We start from the raw sequence: 25,653 nt of genomic DNA, 5'->3' as shown, positions 1-25,653 counted from the left end.
ACGACAGCTCTTTTACATCTGTCAAATGAACAAACCGGTTTATCTCGTGGCTTACGTATTTTTACTTGTTACACAACACCGACTGTTTCAGATCCTGCAATGTTGATACGTATTCCCACAAGACCGTTTGTTTCAAAATGAAAACTTTTTTTGTTACGTGTAATGGACGTGGAACCTATAATACTCGGAGTAAATTAATAATAACATATATTGTTAAGGATAGGTGGGTCCTCTATCGCTCAACAGTAAGCTTTCAAAATGATTGGGTCGTCAGAAGCACCCTGCAATTGGGAAAGATCTTGATTTTGTGAAACATAAACAACAGCAAAGTGACGCAAATTGCTTAAACTGCTAAATGTCGTAAACAGCACGTTTCAGTTTAGGTAAAAACAACGTAAACAATTGTATCGCATTGACAAACATCGCTTATGTAAATTATACAGCTCAAATTTCCAACACATTTCAAATTTTTAATTTAAAACAAAATTTTTAAATGAAAACGATTGTGACAGCAACTGGTTGTCTTATATTGTGGTGCGTTTCAACACATTTTAGTGCAACAAAATAAATCAAAACGGACACTTAATTTGATTTGAAAAGACCCCTTAAATTGGTATTGTAAGTCGCTCAGCCAGACATAAAATATTCATGCAAGGAATGGCTGCATGCATTTATTAAGATATAAGGGATTGGTTTAAGAATAATGCGACAGAAAAGCCAATGGAAACATGTCTGTATTGGCGATTTTGCATGCTTCACCTTGCCGCATGAGAATTTTTCACATATGCCAAGGTTGGGATATAGTAGTAGGGCAAGGCAGTCGGCTGTCGTATTTTAAAATTTCTCATGAATATTTCAACGGCGATTGATCAACTGTGCGCGGGCAGCAGTTCTTGCAACAGGCTGTTGAGTCAATCGGAGAATCGTGCAGTATGCAAGGCAGACAGTTTAATTGTTGAGTAAACGGAAGAATTTATTGCAAGCATTCTCTGGCCAGTTACCATTAAGAATGACATTACGTTTCGCTTAGTAGATTGCTGTAAAGGTAAGGATGAAATGGCACTGGTAAATCAAGTATCTTGGAAGGAAGTTGCCTTTTAACGGTGCTATTTAGAACACATAGCGCTTGCATTGGTCGCAATAACTAAGACGCAATAAATGTCGGCCAACGAAAAAACGTGGCCGGAAAGTTATGGTTTCAAAATTTACGGCGATGGTCCGTCGTACATTGTTGCAGTCGCTGAAGGAAGCATTGCGGAAAAGTCAGGCTTACGACCCGGAGACCAGATCTTACAGGTATTTCCTTGACTTTTTCGCACGACGTTACACGACATGTCGTAAATAGTAGTGATGCACCGAACTTTTTCCTCTGATGTAGATCTTTTTCAAAAAATTGGAAGATCAGACGTGTTGTTTTTGAACACCTTTTTACCTCCTTTAACTAAACAAATAAATTCCAATCAGTTAACAATTCATAGCCTTTAAAAATCACTAGTCATGTTGTCATATAGTAACATACTATTTTGACATCCATTTGGAGTTGTATTTCAAATCGGACCAATTTGGCTCAAATTATTTGTCCTCGCCCAAACATTTGGTTTCAGCCGGAAACGTTTAAGGGTGCGCCGCAATTGCATCACCGGTCACTATTTCGCTGTATTTTGGCATTAGGTGACAGAAGTTTGCCCATAAATTTTATTCGCTTTATCATATATTCATGTTAAACAAGGCAGTCTTCGGTCTTTTGCTCATAATAAAAAGTATAAATAGTTTTTTTTTTCATTAACACTTGTATTACACATCAGGTGTGCAAAATACATTTTGGGTAACGTGTGTTTTTTGGTTTAAATTTGTACAAATTATCTAAAAAAAGCGTAACTAAATCTCCTAAAAGTTACATGTCTGGGTTTATAGACAAAACAGTAAACATTTACTCACTGCATGTTGGGCAAACATTTGTGTTTGGTGCATGAACGGCATTTTAAAGGGTTTCCGCGAATACCTCTGTTCAAACCAGTGGGCAATGTTTGTTTACAGTACCTGAAACCTTCAACGCATATTACACTAAGTTGACAAGGTGAATATCCGTGTGAAATGCTTGTTCCTACGAAAACAAGACACGGTGTAAAATTGTTTGTGGCGTGGAATGTCCTTCTAATCCGCTCCAGTGCGACGCCGTTAAAACAAAAGCTCGTGTTGCATATTATATTACGACGTGACGTAAAGTAATGACTGATATTTGGATTGGGTATAGTTTTCAGGGAAACTAAATACTTTTTCTGCAACTAAATAAAGTAACGTGAAGGTTTCAAATTTTGCTTTTGCAACCCAAATGTTCTGGCTGTTTTGTATTTTAACTGTTTTTTTTGTATATTTTATTAACCATATACCTAATGCAAAACTGGTATTTTAAAATGCAGACTGTTTATCAAAACACGAAAAAAATTGCAATAGTTTTGTACAAACACACACCTTTGGCAAGGTCTTAAATTGAATCCTGTGATATAATCAACAAAACAAAAAAGTTGAAATTAAAGTATTTGCTTTCAGCATTTAGGACACAGGGACATTGAACATGCCGCTAACGCAGCCTAAAAATTTTGGGTCACGATTTTAACGGACGAATTATTATTGTATCCGAAAACTATCTGTCTTTATGTAAATTTTACCTTTTTGCAGATAAATGATCAAGATGTTGGAAGGTATTCCAGTAAGCAAATCATCGATTACGCTACATTATTGGCACCATCAGTCCCAAGCCTTGGTGTTGCGTCGCGTCTAAAAGAAGTTGTATTGAGGTGGGTGAGTTACGCAAAGTTTTGAGTAACATTCATTGTCTGCAAACTCACGAATAAGGGCGAGAGAAAATGGATTTGGATTTTCAAACAGAGGAGAGAGGACTTTCATATTGACGTAGGCAGTGCAGGCAAAGAGCTTATTGCCCCTGAATATTTATAAAAATGCTTATTTTGGTCCGATTTTTCAGTGTTTTAAATCAACTTGTGCAGAATAGAGTCATAACATTTGTAAACTATAGTAAACTCAAAACTGGGCTATGCTACGTGACGTCATAAGCGGTCTAACAATTCACTGCGGTAACAATTGCGGTTGTTCACGGATTGCGCCAAGTCTTCAAATGTTGTTCCGGCTATAGGCTATACGTCAATGGGCTTTTTTACACCTTAATAAAAACTACTTTGAAAATTGTACTGGTATGACAAAAGCGATCCCTGCAAAATGGATTCTTTAAGTAGCAATCTTTGACAGTTTTGTATTTGACATTTTTTAAATTCCTTCTTAGAGTAGTTTTTTTGTTGCACAGTTCGCCACCAACGAGAGAAGACTATTTTGGAATAACTTTAAAAGGTTCCTTTCCTGTTATTATTGACAACGTTGGTTTTCGAAGTCCGGCGTTTTACACCAATCTGAAAAGTGGGGATGTTTTAATTAAAGTAAGTTGTTGAATCAATTTGCTAAAGATCGTTACTGTAGTTCTGTCTGATATTGGGCCTAATTTAAGTCGTGGGGTCTTCCACTTTGGCCACGACTTCATAAATAGGGCCTTTGCTTGAATAAAACTTAAATTAAGAGTTTTTCCCTTACAAATGTTTGCCAGTTTTCTTTACTTACGTCCAATTGATTCGGTACGCTTTTCTGTGTGGGTCGCGTAAATGGGTTTGTGAACTTTGATATAAATTATAATGATAAATTCAAAGAAAAGTAGACCGTTGTGGCAAAACGTTTTGACAACCATGTCGATAAGGGTAGCATGTACAGCAACCACATGTTTAAGGGTAGCATGTACAGCAACCAAATTAAATGATTCTCCCTCTCTACTTTAGAGCTTAAGTTCCGTGCAAAAAAGTGTAGATAAACGTACGTTTTAAGTCCGTGTATAGTGTTCCTAAATTTACATTTGTTTCTTTAAATTTGGCTAGGATTTACTCAAACAAACCAGTGTGGGGTCTTGGTATTGGGGAAGGACTTTAACAACTTAAGCCAGTGATTCTCAAACTGTGTGCCGCGGCCTTGCGGCTTAAACCACTTTTCACACAACTTTTGTTATGTAAGAGAGCCGTGCAATAAAAACTTCGTGTGTTAATGTGCCACATGCTTGAAAAGTTTGAGATCCGCTGCCTTAAGGCTTAAACCATTAAAGGTTACAGGTTAGAGATTAAACCAATGTGCACTTTTCACAGATAGATGGAAAATACGTTAAATCTGTTGATGAAGCACGACACCTACTGGATGAAGCTACTCACATCGGTGGAGCGCAAGTGGGCGTTATATCGGTAGAAAATGAAATCACGAAATGTGCAAGTCATGCTGAAACAGGTGACGCAAGTCATGCGGATACGAGTAGTGAGGAATCCCATTCCCCTACAAACTGTACTTATCGCACTGCTGGACAACTAAGAGCCAAAGACTTTCTTGATGAGGTACGTTAAACAACAAGTATAGTGTTTGTTACCAAGTTATATTTATAACTTTTCTCTTGCTCAACCGGCAATTGAAATAACTCATCCGCCGTTTTGACGTCTCACTCATTGCGTCTTCACCAGGATATGACGCACTAACTAACAAAATCGTTTTTTCCATAATTTTTCATATTTATAAAATCCCAAATAACCCAACTGTTCTTTTTCGACTTACCCCAAAACGGTCTGTGAGTCCCGAAACGGCTCCTATCGTGGGTTCGAATCCCACCGCAAGCTAGATTTTTCAGGACGTTTTAAATGAGCCTGGCGTTAGACCATGATTTACCCCAAGTATTATTACAAACCTTTTACAACTGTCAACCAATAAACGAGTGTTGTAACTCTGTGCATCAGATAAAGGAACTCTTGGGAGGAAAATCGAAAGAAATGCAGCAATTCGTTGCAGCGGTTCAAAATTTTTCCATGGACAGCGACGTCGAAAAATTTGTCTTGCAAGTTTATGAACTAATGAAACACATTCCAAACCATGCAGAAATTCTACGAAATTTAAGGTGAGCGCAGCTGCTTACTGGCAGAAACAAAGAAAACCCAACAACTAAAATCTGTTTTGATTTGCTATCAGATTTTTCATCCCCACCCAACACAAGCAAACGTTCGACCAACTTTTAGAAACAGTCTCCAGAGATGATCTTGAGGTTCTACAAACACCACTGAAGGTTAACTTTGAACCGTTGACTTTTAAATATAATTTTACCACAAGCTAACAAAAAATATCGTTATTTTAAACTAATGTGAAATGGTGTGCAGGTCTGTTTGTACCAAGATGCTGTACACCCTTGCAAATGCAATTCTCCTCTCTGCGCTTGCTCCGTAACGCTACCTAGTGGAGTCTCGCATACTTTGGTTCAACATGATACAGGTCTAAATTCCTACGTGGAATCCTTAAGGTTTGTTTACAATTTTATGACTTTTAAAAATTCCGAATTTTTTTGTCATAAGCCATAAAATCAGATTGTTGTAAAATATCTCGTTGTTAATAAAGTAACAGGATCAAGTAACAGTTATCATGTATACGGCCAATTAGAGAGTCGGTAAATGTTTGTTTTTTTCTTTATAGGTGTGTGACGGTCCGTCGCGGTGAAAGTAGTTTTGGACTGACACTGCGAGGAAATGGTCCAATTTTTGTTCAAGAAGTCGAAAAAGGTGACCAATTGCATGCAGTACGAACAAATAGACTAATTATATACTGTAAATGAAGTCAACTTGAACAACTAACAAGCCTTTTTGGCTTTATAAAATTCCCCTGTCTTAACGAGAAAGGTAACATTAAATCCTTGATACCTCCTATACACTTTAAACGATACTTGAGTTAGAAGCTAAAACAGGTGTAGTATGTAAATAAATTGTATGAAAACCCGAACGGGCAGTGGCAGCGTTTACCCTATACTTGACTTCAATCACATTGGGCAGCAGTTAGTTTGAAGTACGGCATCCACGGTCGGGTCCTCAGAAATTGGATCTGTTGACAGTAATGCAATCATAACTGGAACGAGGGAAGTGCTGTTTAGCCTGGTTTCCGTTGACGTGACGCGGTGCCGACCAAGTGTGAAACAAAAACGCTTCAGTAACTTTCAAGGCGGTCGCCGTTCAACCCTTGTCATAACAAGGCAAAAACGACCCGCATGTGTTCAAGACCATGGCAGGGACATTAAAGGTCTCTTGCAAAAAGCAGTAGAACTCTGTTGAGTCACTTGTAAGTTTGTGATTAAAAAACAAAACAAAATTCATTCAAGTTGACCACAACTGTTAACACCAAAAATTTAAGTTAAGCTACCAGCCTATAAAATCAAACCATTTAAATTACTATAGTTATAGTAAAGACTTGGACGTTTCTCTTACAAATATGTCGGAGTAGTCTTACAAATATGTCGGAGTAGGTTGGTTTGAAACACGAAAATCTAATTTAATTTGACCACAACCGTTCACACTAAGAACTTAAGTTGGGTTAACAGTCTATGAATTTAAAACATTTAAATTACCAGTGAAGACTCGGGCGTTTCTCTTACAAATATGAAATATCCAATAGTCAAACATTTTTGGGGCATGCGTTGCCTAGTCCTTCACCCAAACTGCCAATTTAGGATTTGGTATTGCTTGTGCGAAAACTTCGAAGACGACAATTTAGTATCGCACAGCTGTTAAAATACACGCACGATGTGTCGCTCGGTTGCTCACATGTCTTTCATCGACTTTTTAACGTATCATTCCATTTCGTCGAAACATTAGCTTCGATCATTTTTTTCCAGAGTAGAAAGGAAGCTGAAGGCTATAAGTCTGTTGAAAAGTACTTACATTTTGCGGAGTTAATAACTTTTCGTATGAATTTAATGGATATGAGACAAACGATTCTGTGACAGACAGCTTGCAACGGTGTGATAAACGAAACAGGCAATTAAAATGTGCCACCTACATAATGCCCTACGAGGATCAATTTACTTCTTAAAACAGCGGCGAGCATGAGACACCCCACAGAAATATATAATCGTCCAACGTTTCAAGTGTCCGGTGAAGCAATTGATCTTTCAAGTAATCATGACATTTTGCCGCCCACTTTTATGACCTAAACGCACTAAAAGAGACAGACCCTGATGCAGAAAATGTACATGTTTGGTCATCCGATTTCAGTAGGTCCTTCAGTTTTCGCTTCAGGATAAAGCTTATTTTTGTCAGTCATAAAAAATACCTCTGTAAAAGTTTCTGATATGTAGCACAAGGTAGCTGGGTTTGCCTAAGAAACATGTGTAAAGAAAGTTTGGAATTTTAGTTGATGTTGATATTGGAAAACACAGTGAATGAACAACCCCATTGCTTCAGAACTAATCACCTTGTGACAAATTGACTGTGAAACATTACGTCATTGCGCAATAGGCAGGGAAATATAAACATTTGCAGAAAGCGTGTCGACCGCCAAGTTTCCGAAGAAATTGATCCATTTCCTGGCATCTATCAGTCGAATTAATGTGGCCTCGCCAAGCAGGCAGTATTTGTTGATGATGTAGGCTTAGAAACAAAAAACTGCTTTTTGCACACAGACTTTGGCAGAGACAAACAAAATATCGCGAGCGCTGTATTTAGTTGAAGTAATTACTTTGTCTGGAAGCTCTAGCGACGGAGAAAATCTCACGCAAAATAGCTAGGGGCTGCAACTGCAAATCCGCAATTTACTGCAGTGATTACTGTTTCGCATGCCACAAGTAAGGCATTTAAAGGCAACTTGCAGCTGGAGGTGGCTTTTAGTCCACGTATCTTCGAAATAATTTAACATCGAGTAATCGGCAAAAATACTGAACTGTCACTTTCTGTGAAGTTTAGTTTAAAGCTGCGACTCGATTTGGTGAATGTGACGTTCTCGTTTTTCGAGTGGGTATAAGTTCTGTTTGAAGTTCGTTCGGTGCGAGTTCAGTCAAGCTGAAATCCGAGCTAGAGCATTTCTTCTCTGTCGTGTCGCAGTGTATGTTTACAGTAACTTTGCCTTACGACGTCATACTAGGCGATTGTTCGGTCAAGGGACTTATGTCAGCAGACACGAAAATGCAGTTTTGTTTGATAAAGAGAACAGCAAGTTAATATGACCAGTTTTTGTTGAATGAAAAGCATAGCTGATAGACATACCTCCAACTAACTAAGAATAGGGGAACTGGATGCATTAGAACAGTCAGGAAAAACAGGTGTAAATTTGTGAAATGGCATGCATGTGAAAGTTTACTTGATGTTTGTTTGTGAAAGTAAAGGCTTTGTACGTTGATATATATCAGCGTTGGTGTCGATTGAAGTAAATATGAAAACTGATTCCTGGTTTAATTCCCTTGTCACTGTCTGGCATTTAAATCTCGAGTTTCGATGCTTATCGTATGAGTGATATAAAATAGTGGTCAGATATCAAGCCCGAGGGAATGGTTGATAAACTTGGTTGAAGATCTTTTTGTTAGTAAGCTGTTTGCAATTGACTCAAATGACAGGACGCAAGATAAAGAAGAAAGTCATTACAATTGTTTGTTTTTAGTCAGTGTTTGAATATTAATAACTATTAGCAACCCAGAGTTCTAAAATTGTATGTATGATTTGCAGCATTGGAAACGTTGAAACGTTGGAATTAAACTTTAATCTGTCTGCAGCAGAATCATGAACATTTCTTATCAATTTAAGATCGTCTGCCAGTTAGTAAAGAGCGTTGGGTTCATTCCTTTTATTTTTAACACTACCAGTAGAACGCCAAGCCAAATTACATTCCATTTGTGTCTGCGCACTAATCAACAGAAAATGACATTTTCCCTGCAGACATAATTTTTGTCTCCTTACTTGGTGTCGTTTAAACGTTGCTCTATTTGTGCAGGGTTTAATCGAGTGCAATATGCGAAGAGTTCCAATTAAACTGTCACGATATTCTCGGTTGCAATAAACCGATATGTCATAACCAATTTAGGGTTCATTTTTTGTAATGAAACATGGAATTTGTAAAGATGAGAAGATAGTTGTTTCTTTAAAGTAATAAATATATTTTAATTGAAAAAGCAACTGATGATACCAAGTGCATGTTCTTTTCACCTTAAATAACTGATTTTGCTTTCCCCAAGATTTAAACGGTAAACGTTTTACTGCTTTTAAATGATGGTTACGTTTTCGTTCCAAAAATTAGAAACAGTTTTGCAGGAACAGTACTCGCTGCAGTTTTCAGTAAAAAGCAATTGTCGGTTTCTGGGTCATATTTTGCACGTCATTGCTCTAATTAGTGTCATTACCGCATTTGAGACTGGTGACGTAACTTGAAGGCAGCGTCCTGGAACAACACACGCTTCTAAGATTTAGGCTTAATTTATATTTTCAATCTCTAGATTGATTCCGAATTTGTAGTTGTATGATTTCAGTGCCTGTTTTTAATTTAAATGATGCCTTTGGTGTTCCGTTTGTTCACAAACAGGTGAGATTATAAACCTATTGTTTAAGTTCAAAACATTTTTGACCGTGTCTGTGCTGCTGAATACAGATATATTTTAGAATTTTGTAACAATTATACGTGTTTAAAAAGTGACTTTTTACCATTACTTTGTGTAAATACAGTAGAATTTTAAATGAAATAGCTATGTTTAGATAAATTGTCTTGTGCATTCCAGGTACACCTTCTGACGAAGCAAATTTGAAATCAGGGGATCTGATCGTGGCAATTAATGGAATTAGCTTGAGGTGAGTGAAAATGTTCTTACTTGTTCTTAAACCAGATATCTCTATTATTTCCGTTGAGCGATATAACGCATACGAATTTTTTAAATTACTACGCCATAAAGAGGCCGGCATAGGTGTCTCACAACGTCTGACGTGGTGTTAGTAAACGCCTGTCTAGTTTTGTGTGTGATGAATTACGGACCGGACGCAACATACGGTACCTCATCATTGCTATGTAAATCTGAGATTTGATCTCCACGAATTTACGATACAATTTGCAGATAGGGGGTCTTTGGCAACGACAAAGTCACACACTAAACCATATTTGGCAAATAGAACATTTTTAAAAGAACCTTATTAAACTTTATAAGGTGGCATTCCTTAGTTTCGCATTACAAATTATCATGAAGGCGCACACCGAAATTCGCGTAAACAACAAACGGATTAATTTGCTCGCAAGGTTAAAGTGAAGGATTCTTTTATGAGTTGTTTGATGTTACTTGTAGTAGGTGATTTAGGAGATCACTCATCGTTGACCTGCTGCTGTTAGTTGCAGCTTAAGATTACTCGGTCTGCTGGTTTACACTTTTGCCCACAGAAAAAAATCAAAGCCCCTGCGCCTTGTCTGAAACGGAGTTAGCACATGACGTAAGGCACCTAATCCGCTTTTAGACATTTCACGGTTTTTCAAACAACTCCTAGTTGTCAGAGGTCATGCCAAACTAAACACACTGCCGATAAAGCTGCCTGTTTGCAGTCTCAGTGTATGTATGTTTGTGGCTCTTGCATGTAAAAAAGTCTTTATCCACTGTGTAATGACATTTTTGCATAGGAACGTTTCTCATGCAAAAGCTGTAGCCCTTATTCAAGCAAGTGGATCCATGCCGACCCTTATTCTACAATCAACTTCCGGGCATCTGCCTCAACCAGGTAAAACCAGTATAAAGTACAATTTTGGATTTTGTTAAACCAAGCTTTAGAGTTTTCAACCTTTACAGTGCCATCTGTTGCAGTATCTACGTTTCCTAGTCCTGAATATGTAAAGTCATTGACTAACGGGGATGATAGGATGCTGAAGGTGAATGGAAAATGCACAGCAGCAACAGATTACCTACGATGGGCATCAGATTATGTTCCCGATACAATTAAAATCAACGGAAAAAGCTTCAAAGAACAGGTAAATGGTGTACCTGCAAATGCCACGTAAAGGTGACCAAAATATATTTATGTCGTACACTTGTCTTTTGTCATATCGCTGGAGATTTGTTTGCTTTCCAAAGTAGGAAGCGCGTAAAAGAGAGTAAAATTCAAAATGCTTGTGTAAAACGTCCCTAACAAGTTTTTTTTCCAAAAAATATGATTGTAGATTAGTGTAAAACTGTAAATGCAATATTTTGGCTATTTTAAAAATTTTCAAGTCTCATTTTTCGGTTAATATAAACTGTTGATTGTAGTACCTGTAAAAAACATGTATAAATTCAAAAAAATGTTGAGATTTTATAACAGAAAGATGTTCCTTCTTCCAATATAGTTGATTGGCACTAAGTAAACATTTTCCAATTTTACTACTGTAAGGTAAAACTGTTGCTAAACAGCGAAGAACAGAGAACAGTAAAAAACGCCCTCACCGACTTTTACTGTTCACGTCACTTGGACGGACTTCTGTACCAACTTTATCCGATCCTACACGGTCCAGACACTCGACGTCACGTGATTTGGCATTACGTCTTATTATGCTTAAGTGACCACGAGCGTGAAACCTTGCAAGGAAGGTTGTTGGAACTTAATCAAATCACACCAATGGGTAAGATGCCAGTGTTATAGTTGTTTGGTTTGTCGAGTGTAATTATATTTTTTTAATTGGCGACCATATAAATGTACTTAAAATGTGCCTACAGACCCTTCATCCGGCTCTGATGGCAGGTAACTTTAGTTCAGTAAAAGCGAATCGATCGCTTTGATTCGAGCGATGATTAGGACCGGCCAAACTGAATACGTTTTGGATCATTCCATTCAATCACCCAAAATTAACAGATTTGGAAATTTCTGTTACAGACGAACGACCACCATCCGCAAAACCAACGACAGAATTTCCTGCCAAACAGAGGCATCCCAAACCGGAAAGTGACACTTATTCAAACAATATTAACTCAAACGCTGAGCCTAAACAAAACAACCATGCACCCGAAATCAAAAGTGCCGATACCACAACGCCAAAACATCGTAGGCGGAGACGAACACTTGAAAATATGGAATATTTGTTGCCTACGCCTACAACATGTTCAGAACTTACGGGATTTAGGAACACAAAAAGTGTTAGTGATGTCCCTTCGTCGTCCGGTCTTTCTTCACCAACCGGTAACGACCTGGACAGTGGATTTTACGATGCGCAGCAGCAACTAGCAAGGAGGCGTAGACGTGAATTATCCACCACTTCGCGGCGCCGAAGAAGCGTGGCTGCGTCAACAGTTAGGAATGCTGACACTTTGCCTTTGCCAAAAACGTGCGGACTCGCTGAAGCACAGCCTATTAATTGTGACCAAAACGAGCCTAACAAACAGGAGGGCAGACGTGGCAATCGACGACGCTCACTGCGTAGAACAGTAGAAATTTGCACCACCACCACAACCACTACCACCGAAGAAACGATCGTCAACCCACAGCAAGGTAAATTTAAACCAATTCAAATTTAATTTACGATACACCATGTTCAAATTTATTGGTTACTCTACATATATTTTCACTTAAAAATTGTCCAATGAATAGTCACCAAAAACAAGTGACACTTTGTGACAAAGGATCACTGAAGAAGCCACAACAGGTTTAGTTCCACTTTCATTTGAATGTGTTTAATTCACCGGTCAATTGCAGTCAAAGTGACTTTTTAGGCGGCATTTTGTCAGCACATTCCTAAGAAAAGTGAGTACCATGTTTTCTCGAGGAAAAAAGTTTAGTACCTAAAAGCCCAGTGTTCTGGCAAACACGCATTTTTTCATGTCATAGAATTACACTAACGGCAAGGGTCTTGTTTGTAATGCAGTTTACCCAGACAGCCGTGTGGGTCGCTGAGCGAACGCACCAGTGCTACTGGCATTGCTGAAAAGAAACACGATAGTAGTTGACACCTGAAGCGTGAGATTTGCCTGCGTCAGTAATGTAACCACGAGGATTAAGGCCCAGTAACAAGTTGCCAGCAGTCAGGGCAAAAGTGCTTGCTATATAAGGCGTTAAGGGCATTGTTTAGATTTGTGCCGAAAAACGCGAAATGTGCGCCTTGTTATTGCGACTGCAAGAGCACTGACGCGCAACGGCGGCGATCGCTGGAGCGATAAGAAATCAGGTACATGAGTTAACTTTTAGCAATTTCTGTGTGAGACGGTGCTGGTTCAGTTTGCCACCGCGAGTCTCGACGCTGTAGCCTTCATCAGTCAAGTGAACTGAACTTGAATTCCAGCTTCAGTTTCTGCGTTTTTAGGAACAAGAATAGTTAGCAGCAACAACTGCAGATTGGCATCATTTGTGTATTGTTAAGCATGTGCGTGAAGAAACTGCTAAGAAGATCGATTGCTGAAAAATCCAATGCGTAGATAAACTGAGATCATACTTTGAAATACATATCTCAGAGAGAAGAAAAAACATGTTGAAAAAGTACAAGAAGTTTAAAGCCGCCGTAACAGGTCTGTTTATAATGTATCGTTGAAAGCCGAGCGTTTCCTGCGAAGAACAAATAGCAGGAAATGTTAACGTTTCCGTTTTTCCTAATCATTTCGTATTTGCAGGTGACAAGAAATCTTCGTCGAGCAAAAAGAAGGTCGAGGCCAGTGTTGGGAATCAGACTGACAAACCCGGAAATGGCGTAACGCCAATAAAAGATTCCCCACCGGTTCCAGCATCAAACGTCGATGGTAAGTTTATTCAACGTGATTGTACGATCTGATCTCAACCTGCGATTGGATCAAGCGAGTCTGCATTTTTAGTTCGTCAGCGTGGCATTTTGGTTTCCTTTTTGTGAGGGATGCTAAATGAAGCGAAACGTTTATTTATTTCGGGATAAGATGGCTCTTTTAGTTTTTGGCTTTACACAAAACATATTGATTTTCTTCAACTTTCCAGGCTTTACACGTTTAATACCGATCTATGTTTCGCATGTTGTGAGTAGCACTCAATTGTTATGTTCAAAACCATCTAGAAGAGAATCAAACAAGTATATGGAAACTCAAATGAGTTTATCAAACAAATGAGTAAAAGGAGGACCTAATTAGGAGTGACAATTAAGTTGTTGATACAAAAACAAAGCAAGTAGTTGGGCATCAAGGTGACTTCAACGCAGTTATATACGTGTGCTTGCGCAATGACGTCATTGGCTTCGTCCCCGGGCGAATAGTTCGCTTCAGGCGAAGACGCGAATCTGTTGCGCCGATCAGTTCGCCTGATTTCATCTAAGTATTCGAAACGAGATTAAACTTCCAACATATCCGGCCCGCTGTTCAGCACGTTTCACCACAGCAATAAGTAAAAATTTACATTGTAAATTATTTTGAGCCCGCCACAAAAAATGAAATTTAATTTGTAAAAAAATGTGGGCTCTAACAAGTCTTCACGCATTCTGGCAACATGGGTTTAAATGTCTAACTGTACATGAGAAAAATTCAAAATTTTTCTTTGACAATATGCGAGAAAAATTGATTAAAGTGTGAACACACAGATGCCAAAAATGCAATATTCATCATTTATTGCTTTAGGACTTATCGCGTCTTTCGGACAAGCAATGTTGGGCATTTCAAGTAAATTACACCACTGACTTCCATTAAACATCACTTTTTTGCCGGCTTACAAATTGAAATTGTGTCCGCATGCCTTGGAGCAATGCAGTATTTTATAATCGGAGATCGTTCGTATGTTGTTGTTGTAGTATTAGTGGTATAGACGATTAGGCACGGACAAATTTAATTCTTGTTTTCCATACTTTAAATAAACGTTAAAACCACCAAGTATTGATATGCGTCTCAACTTACTGTAAACCTATCACCTCATTAATTAAGAAGTGATGGATAGGACGTCCTGAAGTAGGAAATGGAAGTTAGGGTTAGTTTGAACCAGGACGGGGTTCTGTAAACTGGTTGTGAAGCGTATCGTCCCAGACAGACCACCCTACAAACGACTCCTTGTTTATTTTCGCTATAGGTGGCCCACATTCCGTAATCAATTCGTTTCAGCCTTTTAATTGTTGCATAGAATGGAAGGACTTCTTCGGTATATTGTCAAAGGCAATTTGTGACCAAAAAAAACGCATGTTTGCACAATCCAAGAGGTTTTCAGAACACTTATGAGAAACTGAAAAATATACTACAACGCAAACTGATCACAGTATTAATAAACTATTGTTGGTCAATCCAACACCGTTCCTTGAATAGCTTAAAATATATAAAAGCCCCACAAAAACTTATTTTACAATTGTATTAACTATTGCACCTGGCCGATAACTTGTTTTTAGATATCGTTTTCGAAGAATATTTGCCACCAAAACGAATCGAGAAGGTCCAGGAGGCTCCAAGCGTCAAACCACAAGCTGTTTCCAAATCACACACACAAGTTGTGGAAAAGGAGAAAAGAATTCATGGCAACAAACCGAACCTCGGGGGCAATTCCTCCGCTTCGCAAGACACTCTCTGCGATGGAGGTTCATCAACTGCTTCCAAACAAACCCCGGTACGACCTAATACTTCGAATGACGTCACACCGCAGCTCGTAACGTCATCAGAAAGCGTTGGTCCGGAATTGTCTACCTTCAACGACTTCAGTTACGACGATCCCAAAAAGAAAGGATACCTTACTTCACTAAAAAAGAAATTTACTTTCTCAAAGCCACCGAAAAATACTGACACCGACATGTTTCTGAGTGAACTCAGCACTCAGTTTGACGAACAAATGCATTTGGTCGGTGAAGTAGAACTGGAAAAAGAGGAAAAGCCAATCAAGTACGGAGAAAAGTGGAGTTACGTTCCGAACGAACAGGCATCATCAGCTTTGCCTGATGCTTTCTCTCCGCCAGACGAAACAGTTCATATTCCGCACGAAAATTTGCCACAGTCTTTGCCGCCGCCAGAAGAAAACCAACAATACAATCACAACGCAAGCAACAGTACCAGACAGGAAGAACCGGCCCCTGTGGAAAAACAGCGCGTACGAAGACGACGACGCAGAAACCAGAGCCAGCAGGATGAACTGCAAAGAGACAGATCAGTTTCAAACACTGACTACCTAATCAGCAGTGAAAGGGCCGAATCCGGTAACGAAACTGCCAAGCGTAATTCTGATCCGTGTCCAAGCGAACAAACACCTGTTTCTCCAAATCCCTACTACCAGGACGAAGTTATTTACGATGTCCCCAAACCAGTGTCTGCCCCACGCCGGGCTCATATTAATACTGAACGCAGGACTCGTCGAACACGATCTGCTCGACCGCTTTCTATGTCCGCCAAGCGCAACTCCACAGAACTGAAAATGCATGTTTGGATGGAGGATGACCTTAAGGATGGCAAAGACGACTCGAAAAGTGAAAACACAAATGGACTTGTCAAAATGAGAAGCAATTCCCCTGTTGAGCAGACGACGTTTCTGGAAAAGGCCAGGGTAAGGTTACAAACAATATTATAACACTATAGCTTAATCACTCCACCACACTGTTGCTGTTTAGTGTTGTTGCTTTAGACGTTGACAGCTAAGATTGCTAGAATGACAAAGCTACCTGTCAATTTTATTTGGTTACTAGCTACAAAATATCATCAAACATTGCCTTGTAAATGTTTTTTCAGTTTTAACTTTGTTTAATGTTTTGATTGACATTTTTCGTTTGTATATGTTCAAATATATATTTTTTACAATTGCAGAAACGCAATTACCGCGTGTCAGGCATTAGCATTGACATGGAAGACATTTTCTCGGAAGCCGAGGAAGATTTGCACAAGCGTGGACAGCAGAGGAGTGCAATGATTCAAGGAAACAGGAAAGAGCTGGCTGATCCCGATGAGGTGTACGCCCCGCTTCATGAAGAAGTTCTAGCTCTCGGACTTGCATATGACGAGCATGAACAAGATGAACAGGAGGAGGAACCTTCACACTCTTCATCAGTTGGAACTCAATCAAACGAATCCTCGATTCCTGGAGGTATCCCCCCACCTCCTCCAATTCCTCCTCCTCCTCCGCTCTCAGCAATTCCTCCACCTCCGCCACCACCACCACTCTCACCTCCCTCCAACTTCCGTAATACTCCTCCAACGAGTCCAGTCCGTCTGTCCGTTAAGAGGATTAATTGGGAAAAAATCGAACCAGTGGATTTGGGCAATACTGTATGGGGGCAGTTAGATGAAGACTTTGAAACCATTAACGATGTTGTAAAGTACCTAGATCTTGAAGAGCATTTTGCTACAAAGAAAGCCAAAATTAGTAAGTGTTTCTTGACAATTATTTACTTTAATGATGCCTTGCCCACGGATCTTATGTTTAAACTTTAACTTGATTTCAGAAAAGAAAAAAGAACCCGTCAAAAAAGATGTTGTGAATTTGCTGGCTCACAAGAAAGCATACAACATATGTAAGTGGAATTTAAAATGTTTGTTGTGTTTTTAAACCAGCATTTAACACATTGTACAGTTTAATAAAAACAATTTTGCCGTGTTTCTTTGCTTGTCGCTTGCTGATTTACTGTGAAATAATGGTTAAAAACGTCAAACTTCCAAACAGATTACAAACAAAACCTAAAATCACTTGAGAACTTGTACAGACTACGTTGGAAGTACAAAAAAAGCCTTTATAGTGAGGTTGGTCATAATATTTAGGTGCTGTTTGTGACGTTTTAGTTATGCTACTGTTGCTAAGGTTCGTACATTTCTACTAAAATCGAATTTGAAACACCGAGCTGATTTTAAACCATGTGGTTAGGCCTAGAAGCTCAAGCCCAGACATGTATGCCGTTATGTTTTATAATCTTGTTGTAAAATTGCAGCTATTCTCCTGGCCCATTTAAAGCTGACAAGGGATGAAATATACAATTGTCTGCTTATCAATGGTTCTGAGGCGACACGAAAACGCATGGACGAGTCGCATTTCAAGCAGCTTATGATGTACGCCCCTGACAAAGATGAAATTGAGAAAATTCTGGAATTCAATGACAACCCGGCAAAGCTAAACGAGGCTGATCTCCTTGCGCTTAAGGTATATATCAACACAATATCCCATTGGTTTGGTTTTCAAAAAAATCATATACTCATAATGTTGGCATAGAGATAATTGAAATACTCGTGGGTACAAAGTACGTTTGGGGTTTAAACAATTAAAGAACAGCACAATTAACAGATAATGCACGTTTGTTAAAGAAATTAAAGTTTGTTTTAAATGTTTTTGACTGTGTTTATACTTGTTTTGTTGTGTGTCAACTTAAAATGACTGTTCTTTGGCCTGCATGATGTCAGTGCCTATTGTATGCTAACTTGTCCGTAAACTCAGAGAGCTCGTTAGTGCGCATCGACACCCGCAAAAACTCGTTTTTCGTCACACTTTGGTTTCAAACACTTGAATTTGGTGAAGCGTTGCGACAGTTCTTGCGTTCAGTCATTGCGTATGCGCACCAAAATAGTTTACCTATTGTATGTGACTGCTGTCTTTGAAAGTGTTAAATTTTTTTTCAGCTAATAAACATTCCCGGATATCAACTGCGGTTAAAAGCCTTAGTCTTCAAACACAGCTTCTCAGAAAAGGAGGAAGAAATAAAACGGGTAAGCATAGGAATTTTGTTTGTGAGGCACAAAGATTACTCTAAGTTACAGTTTGATTTACGAATGCAAAATTATGTTCCATGATCCGATTGGATGCAAAATACAACAATATGTGCTTTGTAGAACCTCGAGGTGATCCAAAGAGCTTCAAATCAGTTACGAAAAAGTCGAAAACTGGCAAAAATTTTGGAGTTTGTGTTGGCGATGGGGAACTACATGAACCGTGGACATAACAGAGTCTCCAAAGCTACTGGATTTCGAATCCACTTTCTCGCCGAAGTAAGTAGACGCGTGAGGGATTTATCCCTGTCATTCACATGACTGCACACAAGTTTCGCGGGATTACCTTGTAACCGAATGCGCACATAATGCCGGGTTGAGCCTTAAAAAGGTTAGTTAGCATTAAGGCTTCGAAAGGAAGCAATTTAATTTGACTTTGCCGGAAAAGTCGCTCAGCAAGAGGGAACAGGGTAACTAAACTGACACAAATTACACACCTGATCCAAGATAAATAAAGCGATATTAAGAACAAATTCTGACTTCAGTAATCCCGCACAATGTGTTTAAATATCAATAGTATATTTTAGATTCGTTTTATCTTGTTTTTGTCTGTTTTCCGGTGTCTTTTATGTAGTCGTATTTTGCACAAAGGTAATGAGTCGATCAAACACTTTGCATTTAAAATAGACATTGACAATTTGATTAACGCTGATTACATTTTGGTAGATGGAAAACACGAAGACAAGCGACAACAAGTTGACTTTCCTTCACATTCTCGCCAGAGCAGTTTTGAGCAAGTTTCCTGAGGTGCTCACTTTTGCTGATGAACTAAGTGACGTCAACGAAGCTTCAAGAAGTAAGAAATTAGTATAGGTTACAAATCAAACCTGGCAAGTTGCCTACACTTAAACAGTAGCCTGGTTAGTGGTTATAGGCCCACTATAGGCATCATTGCTAAACGTTAAAATCAAAAAATTCAAGTTATTAGGTTATTCTAAACCCATATTTTTTACAGTTGTGTATCCAGCTGTGCTTCAAGAGCTGCAAGAAGTGCGCCGAGTTTGGCTCGACATCCGGGACCATTTGCTCGAAACAGTTTCCAAGAATAAACATGACAGGTTCAAGTAAGTGAAAAAAGCGTGATTTTAAAAAGTTTAACAATGAAATATAAACAATCAAAAAGATGGTAAAACCCCAGCGCTTGCGAACACTTCGATGTGATTGTGACATTGCTTTTATGTTTTTTTTATTTATTTAATAAAAGAAGGTGAACTAAAAACATGCTATTCACAAATGGCGGACAAACTTGTTCGTTGGAAAAGTAACTTGAAAAACTAAAAACTGTTGTAAAAAAAATGAGTTGACCTTTTGAACTCCCTGTTAGTATACACATGCAACACTTCCACCTTTAAAGCTGTGTTTATACTTGCTGCGATCTTTAAAGCCTTTGCAACCGCCGAAAATAGTTCTGGAGTGATTCGTTACAATGAGCGTTGATTTAAGTAAAACACATTTCAAATAAGTTATAAAGTGTCATCTCTCTTTCAATGTGGTGCAATACTATTCAGCTAAAAGCCTCAAAACATGCCGACAGACCATGGACAACACAACCTCCATTCTAATTTTCATAGTTACAACTTTAAAGATTTTACTCATAAACTGATCTATAATTGCAGAATTGCGATGGAAACATGTTTAGTACGAACCAATGGTTCATTGAAAAGGTTGGAACAACTTCATGCAGCAACTGTCAAGGATTTTAACAAAGTTGCTCAGTATTTTGGTGAAAACCCCAAAAACATCGGAATGCAACAATTTTTTAACATTTTTGACAAGTTCATTCGTAAATTTGAGGTAAGAAAGTGGTAGGCTACATTTTTGATTTAAAATTAATGTTGTGTTAATTAAAAAAATACTAGGTAACAGTTTTTTGTTGCATGAATTTTAAATTGAATAGCTTGAAACATTTTTTGTGGATTGCCAACCATGGCATTGTGCTTTTGTGAAATAAATTGGTGGCACAATGAAAGGCGCTACCTAGAAATGTTTTTACTTTGTTACAGAAATCCAGCGGTGAGATAAGGAAACTTGTAAAATCCAAACAACAGATTACAATGAAACCACAAAGATGATGGATATTGGAATATCAGTATTTTATCTCCTTCTGTTAACTGTTTCAAGTTTTTCTGAGCGCGTGTATCTCATTTTTTGTGTACTTTATTGTTCCAATCAATATTGTTATTGTTTATCAAACGCACTGTTTTCGAAATACAAATGTATTGAAAAAGGATTGGCATTATTCCAGTTAGTCACTTTTTGCAATTTTTTGTAGCTCACTAGTATAATTGCTTAAATTGCCAAAGTAGACATGAGAACTCAATGCAACTGGGCACTTTGACACTGAGGTATGTATAGGAAAGTATTTAGTTCAGTACTTGTTGAGTAACTGTGTTTTGTTGCTACCTTACAATGTACTGTTGCAACGAACGATGTTTTCCCAAAACTAGACGTTGTAATAATACCCACTACAAGCAACCTTGAAATACTTTTGACTGTTAATACAATTATGTTGGTAAAGTTAAAAGCTAAAACCGTCGCGCAGACAGACGGTTTTGTACCAATCGTTATGCTGGCAGCAGGAATCAATGAGCTATTTTTGCACGGTAAAACGCCATCGGGGGTATAGCTCAGTGGTAGAGCATTCGACTGCAGATCGAGAGGTCCCCGGTTCAAATCCGGGTGCCCCCTTTTTACCTTTCCATTGCTTTAAACATTACTTTTTGACTTTAATTTGCAAACTATATGTAACATGATAAATGTAATAAGTGTATTGGGTAAATAAAACAAGTCTGATCTTCTGTAGTCTTAGTTTATAGAAATCTTTTGGTAATTATTAAGTTAGGCTTAACAATATTCTTTGACAAGTAAGAATGTTTAACACAAGCTAATTTACATACCAGTAAGAATTGAATACTGTTGTAAATTCATCGCGGGGGTCTCAAACCAGTCAAAGTCAGATCAGAATGAAATCTGAAGCCACCCCAAAACACATTATCAAGCTATACTGTGATGCAGTCGAGTGACGTAATCCGCGATGATTTTGAGAACAAACGTTCCGGTGCATCTAAAACATACAAGATCGCTTGGTGCACCTTAACATCACTTGGTGCACCTTAACATCACTTTAATATCGCTTGGTGCACATTTATATCGCTTGGTGCACTTTCGTATCGCTTGGTGCACCTTAACAACACTTTAATATCGCTTGGTGCACATTTATATCGCTTGGTACACCTTCATATCGCTTGGTGCACCTTTACAACACTTTAATATCGCTTGGTGCACATTTATTTCGCTTAGTGCACTTTCGTATCGCTTGGTGCACCTTAACATCACTTTAATATCGCTTGGGGTACCTTCATATCGCTTGGTGCACCTTCATGTCGCTTGGTGCAACTTAACATCGCTTGGTGCATATTTATATCGCTTGCTGGTTCGCCCTTATGTCGGTTGGAGCATCTTTATTTCGCCTGGTGCAACTTTGTATTGCTCGGTGCAACTTTATATAGGTGCACCTCTACTAAGCGAATGTAGCGATATAAAGGTGCTCCACGTGGCATAGCGGTGCACCAAGCGATATAAATGTGGACCAAGCGATAAAAGATGCACCAAGCGATATAAGGATGCGCAAATTGATATAACGGTGCGCCAAGCGGTGCTGATAATGCACCAAGCGATCCTGTATATTTTAGATGCACCCCAAACGTTCTGATATGTTTTGAAGGGTCCAGTTGCTTTATGTTTTAATGGAGAAACTAATTTCATAATTTTCAAAATTATTAATTTGTTTTTTTTAAATACAAAAATCCATAGCAAGTGAGAGTCACACTGATTAACAACTTAGTAAAACATGTAACGTGTGGAACGCCACAAAAGGGAAATTGTCCACGCAAATAGTTGCTGCAAATCTTGCGAACAGGTCAAAATGCAGAGACAGTTTAATTCTACAGTCTACACCAGCGTGGTCCAACTGCAGGCCCGCGGGCCAATTGTGGCCCGCTAGATAATTTTGTTGGCCCGCGAAAGTCCCAACATTGTAAAGACAACTATAAGTGTTGTTTTCAATAATTCAATGTTTTGTTAGTGTGAGGATTTACACACACTAAATCAGGGGTGGGCAAACTTTTCAATGCACGGGCCGCATTCAAAAGTTCTTAATGTTATCGGGCCGCATAGTATTTAACCAACGGCCGCCATTGTTTGCTTGTTTTTGTTTTAAAATAACTGGTGTAAAGAATTTGGTTTATATCATATATATATACCATTTAACTTGGTGCACAAGTTTAGCTAAACGAAGCTAACTGTTTATGACGTCATAATCTTTATTGTGACGATTGCGGGGCCTGTTTTTTCGCATTGTTTGCACACAATAAGCGGATAAAAAGCCTGACGCATATAGTTACTAAGCTGGTAATCTTTTTTCCAGTCTCGCGAAATCTGTTTTTAGCAGTTTAAAAATCAAAATATTTGGCAAAATAGTTTTAGTTACGTCACGGCCCAATGCATGTATTTTAAAACGTGCCGCACACACTCGTCTCCGCGTCCGCATGTGGCCGTAAGGCCGCATGTTGTGCACGCCTGATCTAGCCCAAAAATATTTTCAGCTATGTGCATATACGTTTGTTGTCACTTGACTAGGCAAAAATTGGTTAAAACGCTACAATTGTAATTGTTTGAAAATAAACAAGCATTTTAAGCACGTTTCTTGTTAATAAATTCCTTGCGCCAACATCAAACAAGGCGAGCCGCTTTTAGTATCCATCCTTAGGTGTTGTGCGGGTCTGCGTTAACGATTCTGAAGCCGTTTTTTTAACAGTTTGCAAAGTACTGCAACGACCTAAACTTGATCCAAAGTGACCAAAGTTTTGGCGTCAACAGTGCAAAGTGGGCTGTATTTGAAAAAGTAAATTGCTTTTACTTTTATCGAACGAAGAAATTGTGTCAAGTGACGATTTGCATAATAACGCGGCAGAAACAACAGGCAAAGGCACATAAAAATATCTATGTTTAGTTCCTAAGTATGCTGGTACGGGTACAGATACTGCATATGGTATAGGTATCGGCAATTCGCACCCTCGGTACTTTTTATTATTATATTTTAAAAACTCTACGCCTGTGCTTATAATGCTATTCAGCGTTGCTCGGTAACTTTCTCTTTAAAATTTACCAACACTTGGCGGGCCGCATGAACTCCTTTGCCGGGCCGCATGCGGCCCGCGGGCCGTAGTTTGCCCACCCCTGCACTAAATACTGCAAAATCTCCTATTGTGACGTATGACAAGGCATTGTTATGTAATAAAGGGTTCTTCTTTAAACCGTGCAGGGGCATTTTTGCGCTAGAGTGGAAACTGGATGTTTTTGACAGCTTCTACTTGGTAGAGCTATTAACACGATATGTTTCAGCAGATCCAAAAGTGCTTACTTTTCGATAGGTAGCGTAAAGAGCTGAACTATTTATTTAGCGGATAAAGAGGGGTTGGTTTGGGATGCAAGTTTTTGAAAATATTGCATTAGTAACTAGTTTTATTGAATTTCAAATGCTAATACCTTAGCCCGACCCGAATAGCCCTAACCGTTAGCATTTTTTGAGATTTACCGTTTTAAATGAAAAAAGTGCTCTTGGCGCCACCTATCGAAAATTAAGCACTTTTGGATCTGCTGAAACATATCGTGTTAGTAGTTCTACCCTTCTACTTAGTAAAAACTATAAAAATAAAAATAAACTTATCTATAGATAAAACAAGGTGTAGAGTTACCCTAGAGTTTGACCCAGAAACAAGTTTTTCCTGCAAAAATTTAAACCTTGGCCCGCGTAGTAAGTTAACGATTTTAAATGGCCCGCAACAAAATAAAGTTGGACCACCCTGGTCTACACAAAGGCAGTCCGTTACCTAAAACGCTTTAAAATGACGAAACGCCACAAAAAGCTCAACAACTGTTTTGGGAACCGGAGGATAATAAACAACAAGGGAAATACCAGCAATCACTATCACACACCTACAAACGAACTGCGAATCAATGCGCTACTATGATGTCACACACAATGCTTACCAAAGCTATGTTGGATGACAGTATAGATCAGTAGTTCCAAACCTTTTTCGACGAATTCCTTTCTTAACAATTCAAAACATTTACATTCCACCCCAATATGCTAGATAGTAGATGCTTAACCATACAAAGATCATTAAAAATAGGGTATTTTGTCAACTTTTGAGATCATATTATCAGAGTTAAAGTGTCTATATACAAACATCATGCAAATAATTAGAGTAAATTTCGCGGCAAGTTTTGAAATTCCTCTCCGGTTGGAAACCACTGTTATAGATCTATATGTATAAGGTAAGGTTACCGCACAAGAACACTATGAGCGAGATGACATCCTAATGCCATTACAGTTATATAAACAGTAATTCTTGTTTACTTGTAGGCTATATAGATGTACAAAGCGACTCACCGATAAAATCTTCAACACGACAAAAAACACCTTTTCAGAACGACTGACATGACACCGTGCTCAACTAAAGTCAGGAACTAAGAGAATTGGACGACTTTGCGATTGCGTTATCAGAGAAAACTGGCAGTTAACTGTTACGTCACACAACGCAATTGATTGAAACACAAGTTGTGGCGGGAAAAAGGGATAAATAGAAATCGGCAATTACTGGCAAATAAAATGTAATAAAACCCTAGCAAACGTCAATATGTTCCGACTTGAAATTTAAAATATCTGTGATGACGATTATGATTGAGCTTTCTGTCACTCTATTTCTCTTCAAACATGGGTTAAGCGCATCAAACCATTCAGCCAAATACTCTTTCATCTCAGTCCAAAGGCAACACATGTATCAACCCATGGATGAGATTTGTGCTGTTTATTTGAAGCGGTGCTATTCAACCTATAGGATTCTAATGGTCCGTGAGATGATTCTAGACTATAGACTAGAGGTCTTGATTACAACAATACTGGAAGCTTTTTAAAGTTTTCAAAATACTGACTGAATACCCTCAATATTAAATATTTTTTAGGGTACTGTGCATTATTTTAAGTTTAACCCAGAAGAAGAAAATATACAACCTAACTGTATATTTAGAGCTCTTTCACTTGGGTGTAGGCTGGCCTGATCAATTGCTAAAGAGGGTCCTAGAAAGCCTGCGAACCA

General features: G+C 38.5%; 1 protein-coding gene, 1 long non-coding RNA gene and 1 other non-coding gene across 5 annotated transcripts; 2 read left to right on the top strand and 1 right to left on the bottom strand.

Moving 5' to 3' along the window:
• The first annotated feature begins 950 nt into the window (after positions 1-950).
• LOC145226840 (delphilin-like) lies at positions 951-20,723 on the top strand. Of its 2 annotated transcripts, none has more exons than XM_080092319.1 (24): positions 951-1,296; positions 2,680-2,798; positions 3,323-3,452; positions 4,200-4,439; positions 4,833-4,990; positions 5,062-5,155; positions 5,247-5,386; positions 5,557-5,642; positions 9,611-9,680; positions 10,492-10,589; positions 10,673-10,836; positions 11,235-11,463; positions 11,715-12,326; positions 13,439-13,564; positions 15,154-16,292; positions 16,550-17,105; positions 17,185-17,253; positions 17,665-17,873; positions 18,347-18,433; positions 18,557-18,712; positions 19,160-19,289; positions 19,449-19,557; positions 20,110-20,287; positions 20,497-20,723. In XM_080092319.1, the coding sequence occupies exons 1-24, from the start codon at positions 1,159-1,161 to the stop codon at positions 20,563-20,565; spliced, it is 5,106 nt and encodes a 1,701-aa protein (XP_079948445.1). In that variant the 5' UTR covers positions 951-1,158; the 3' UTR covers positions 20,566-20,723. The 2 variants fall into 2 exon arrangements, with proteins under 2 accessions (XP_079948445.1, XP_079948444.1); XM_080092318.1 differs by having other exon boundaries at positions 10,658-10,836.
• On the bottom strand, positions 2,717-25,057 carry LOC145226866 (uncharacterized). Of its 2 annotated transcripts, none has more exons than XR_013859916.1 (4): positions 24,948-25,057; positions 24,545-24,606; positions 21,391-21,557; positions 2,717-2,778 (listed from the first exon to the last, which is right to left on the bottom strand). It is a non-coding gene; the product is annotated as an uncharacterized LOC145226866 (long non-coding RNA). The 2 variants fall into 2 exon arrangements; XR_013859915.1 differs by having other exon boundaries at positions 24,545-24,602.
• Positions 21,110-21,181, top strand: Trnac-gca (transfer RNA cysteine (anticodon GCA)). The gene has a single exon. It is a non-coding gene; the product is annotated as a tRNA-Cys (tRNA).
• Positions 25,058-25,653: the final 596 nt, after the last annotated feature.

The sequence above is a fragment of the Phallusia mammillata genome, chromosome 1, assembly GCF_965637545.1.
Source record: "Phallusia mammillata chromosome 1, kaPhaMamm4.hap1.1, whole genome shotgun sequence".
In the NCBI taxonomy this organism is placed as follows: domain Eukaryota; kingdom Metazoa; phylum Chordata; class Ascidiacea; order Phlebobranchia; family Ascidiidae; genus Phallusia; species Phallusia mammillata.
Note: the sequence above shows the minus strand (reverse complement) of the source record. Positions and strands in the feature narration are given on the sequence as shown.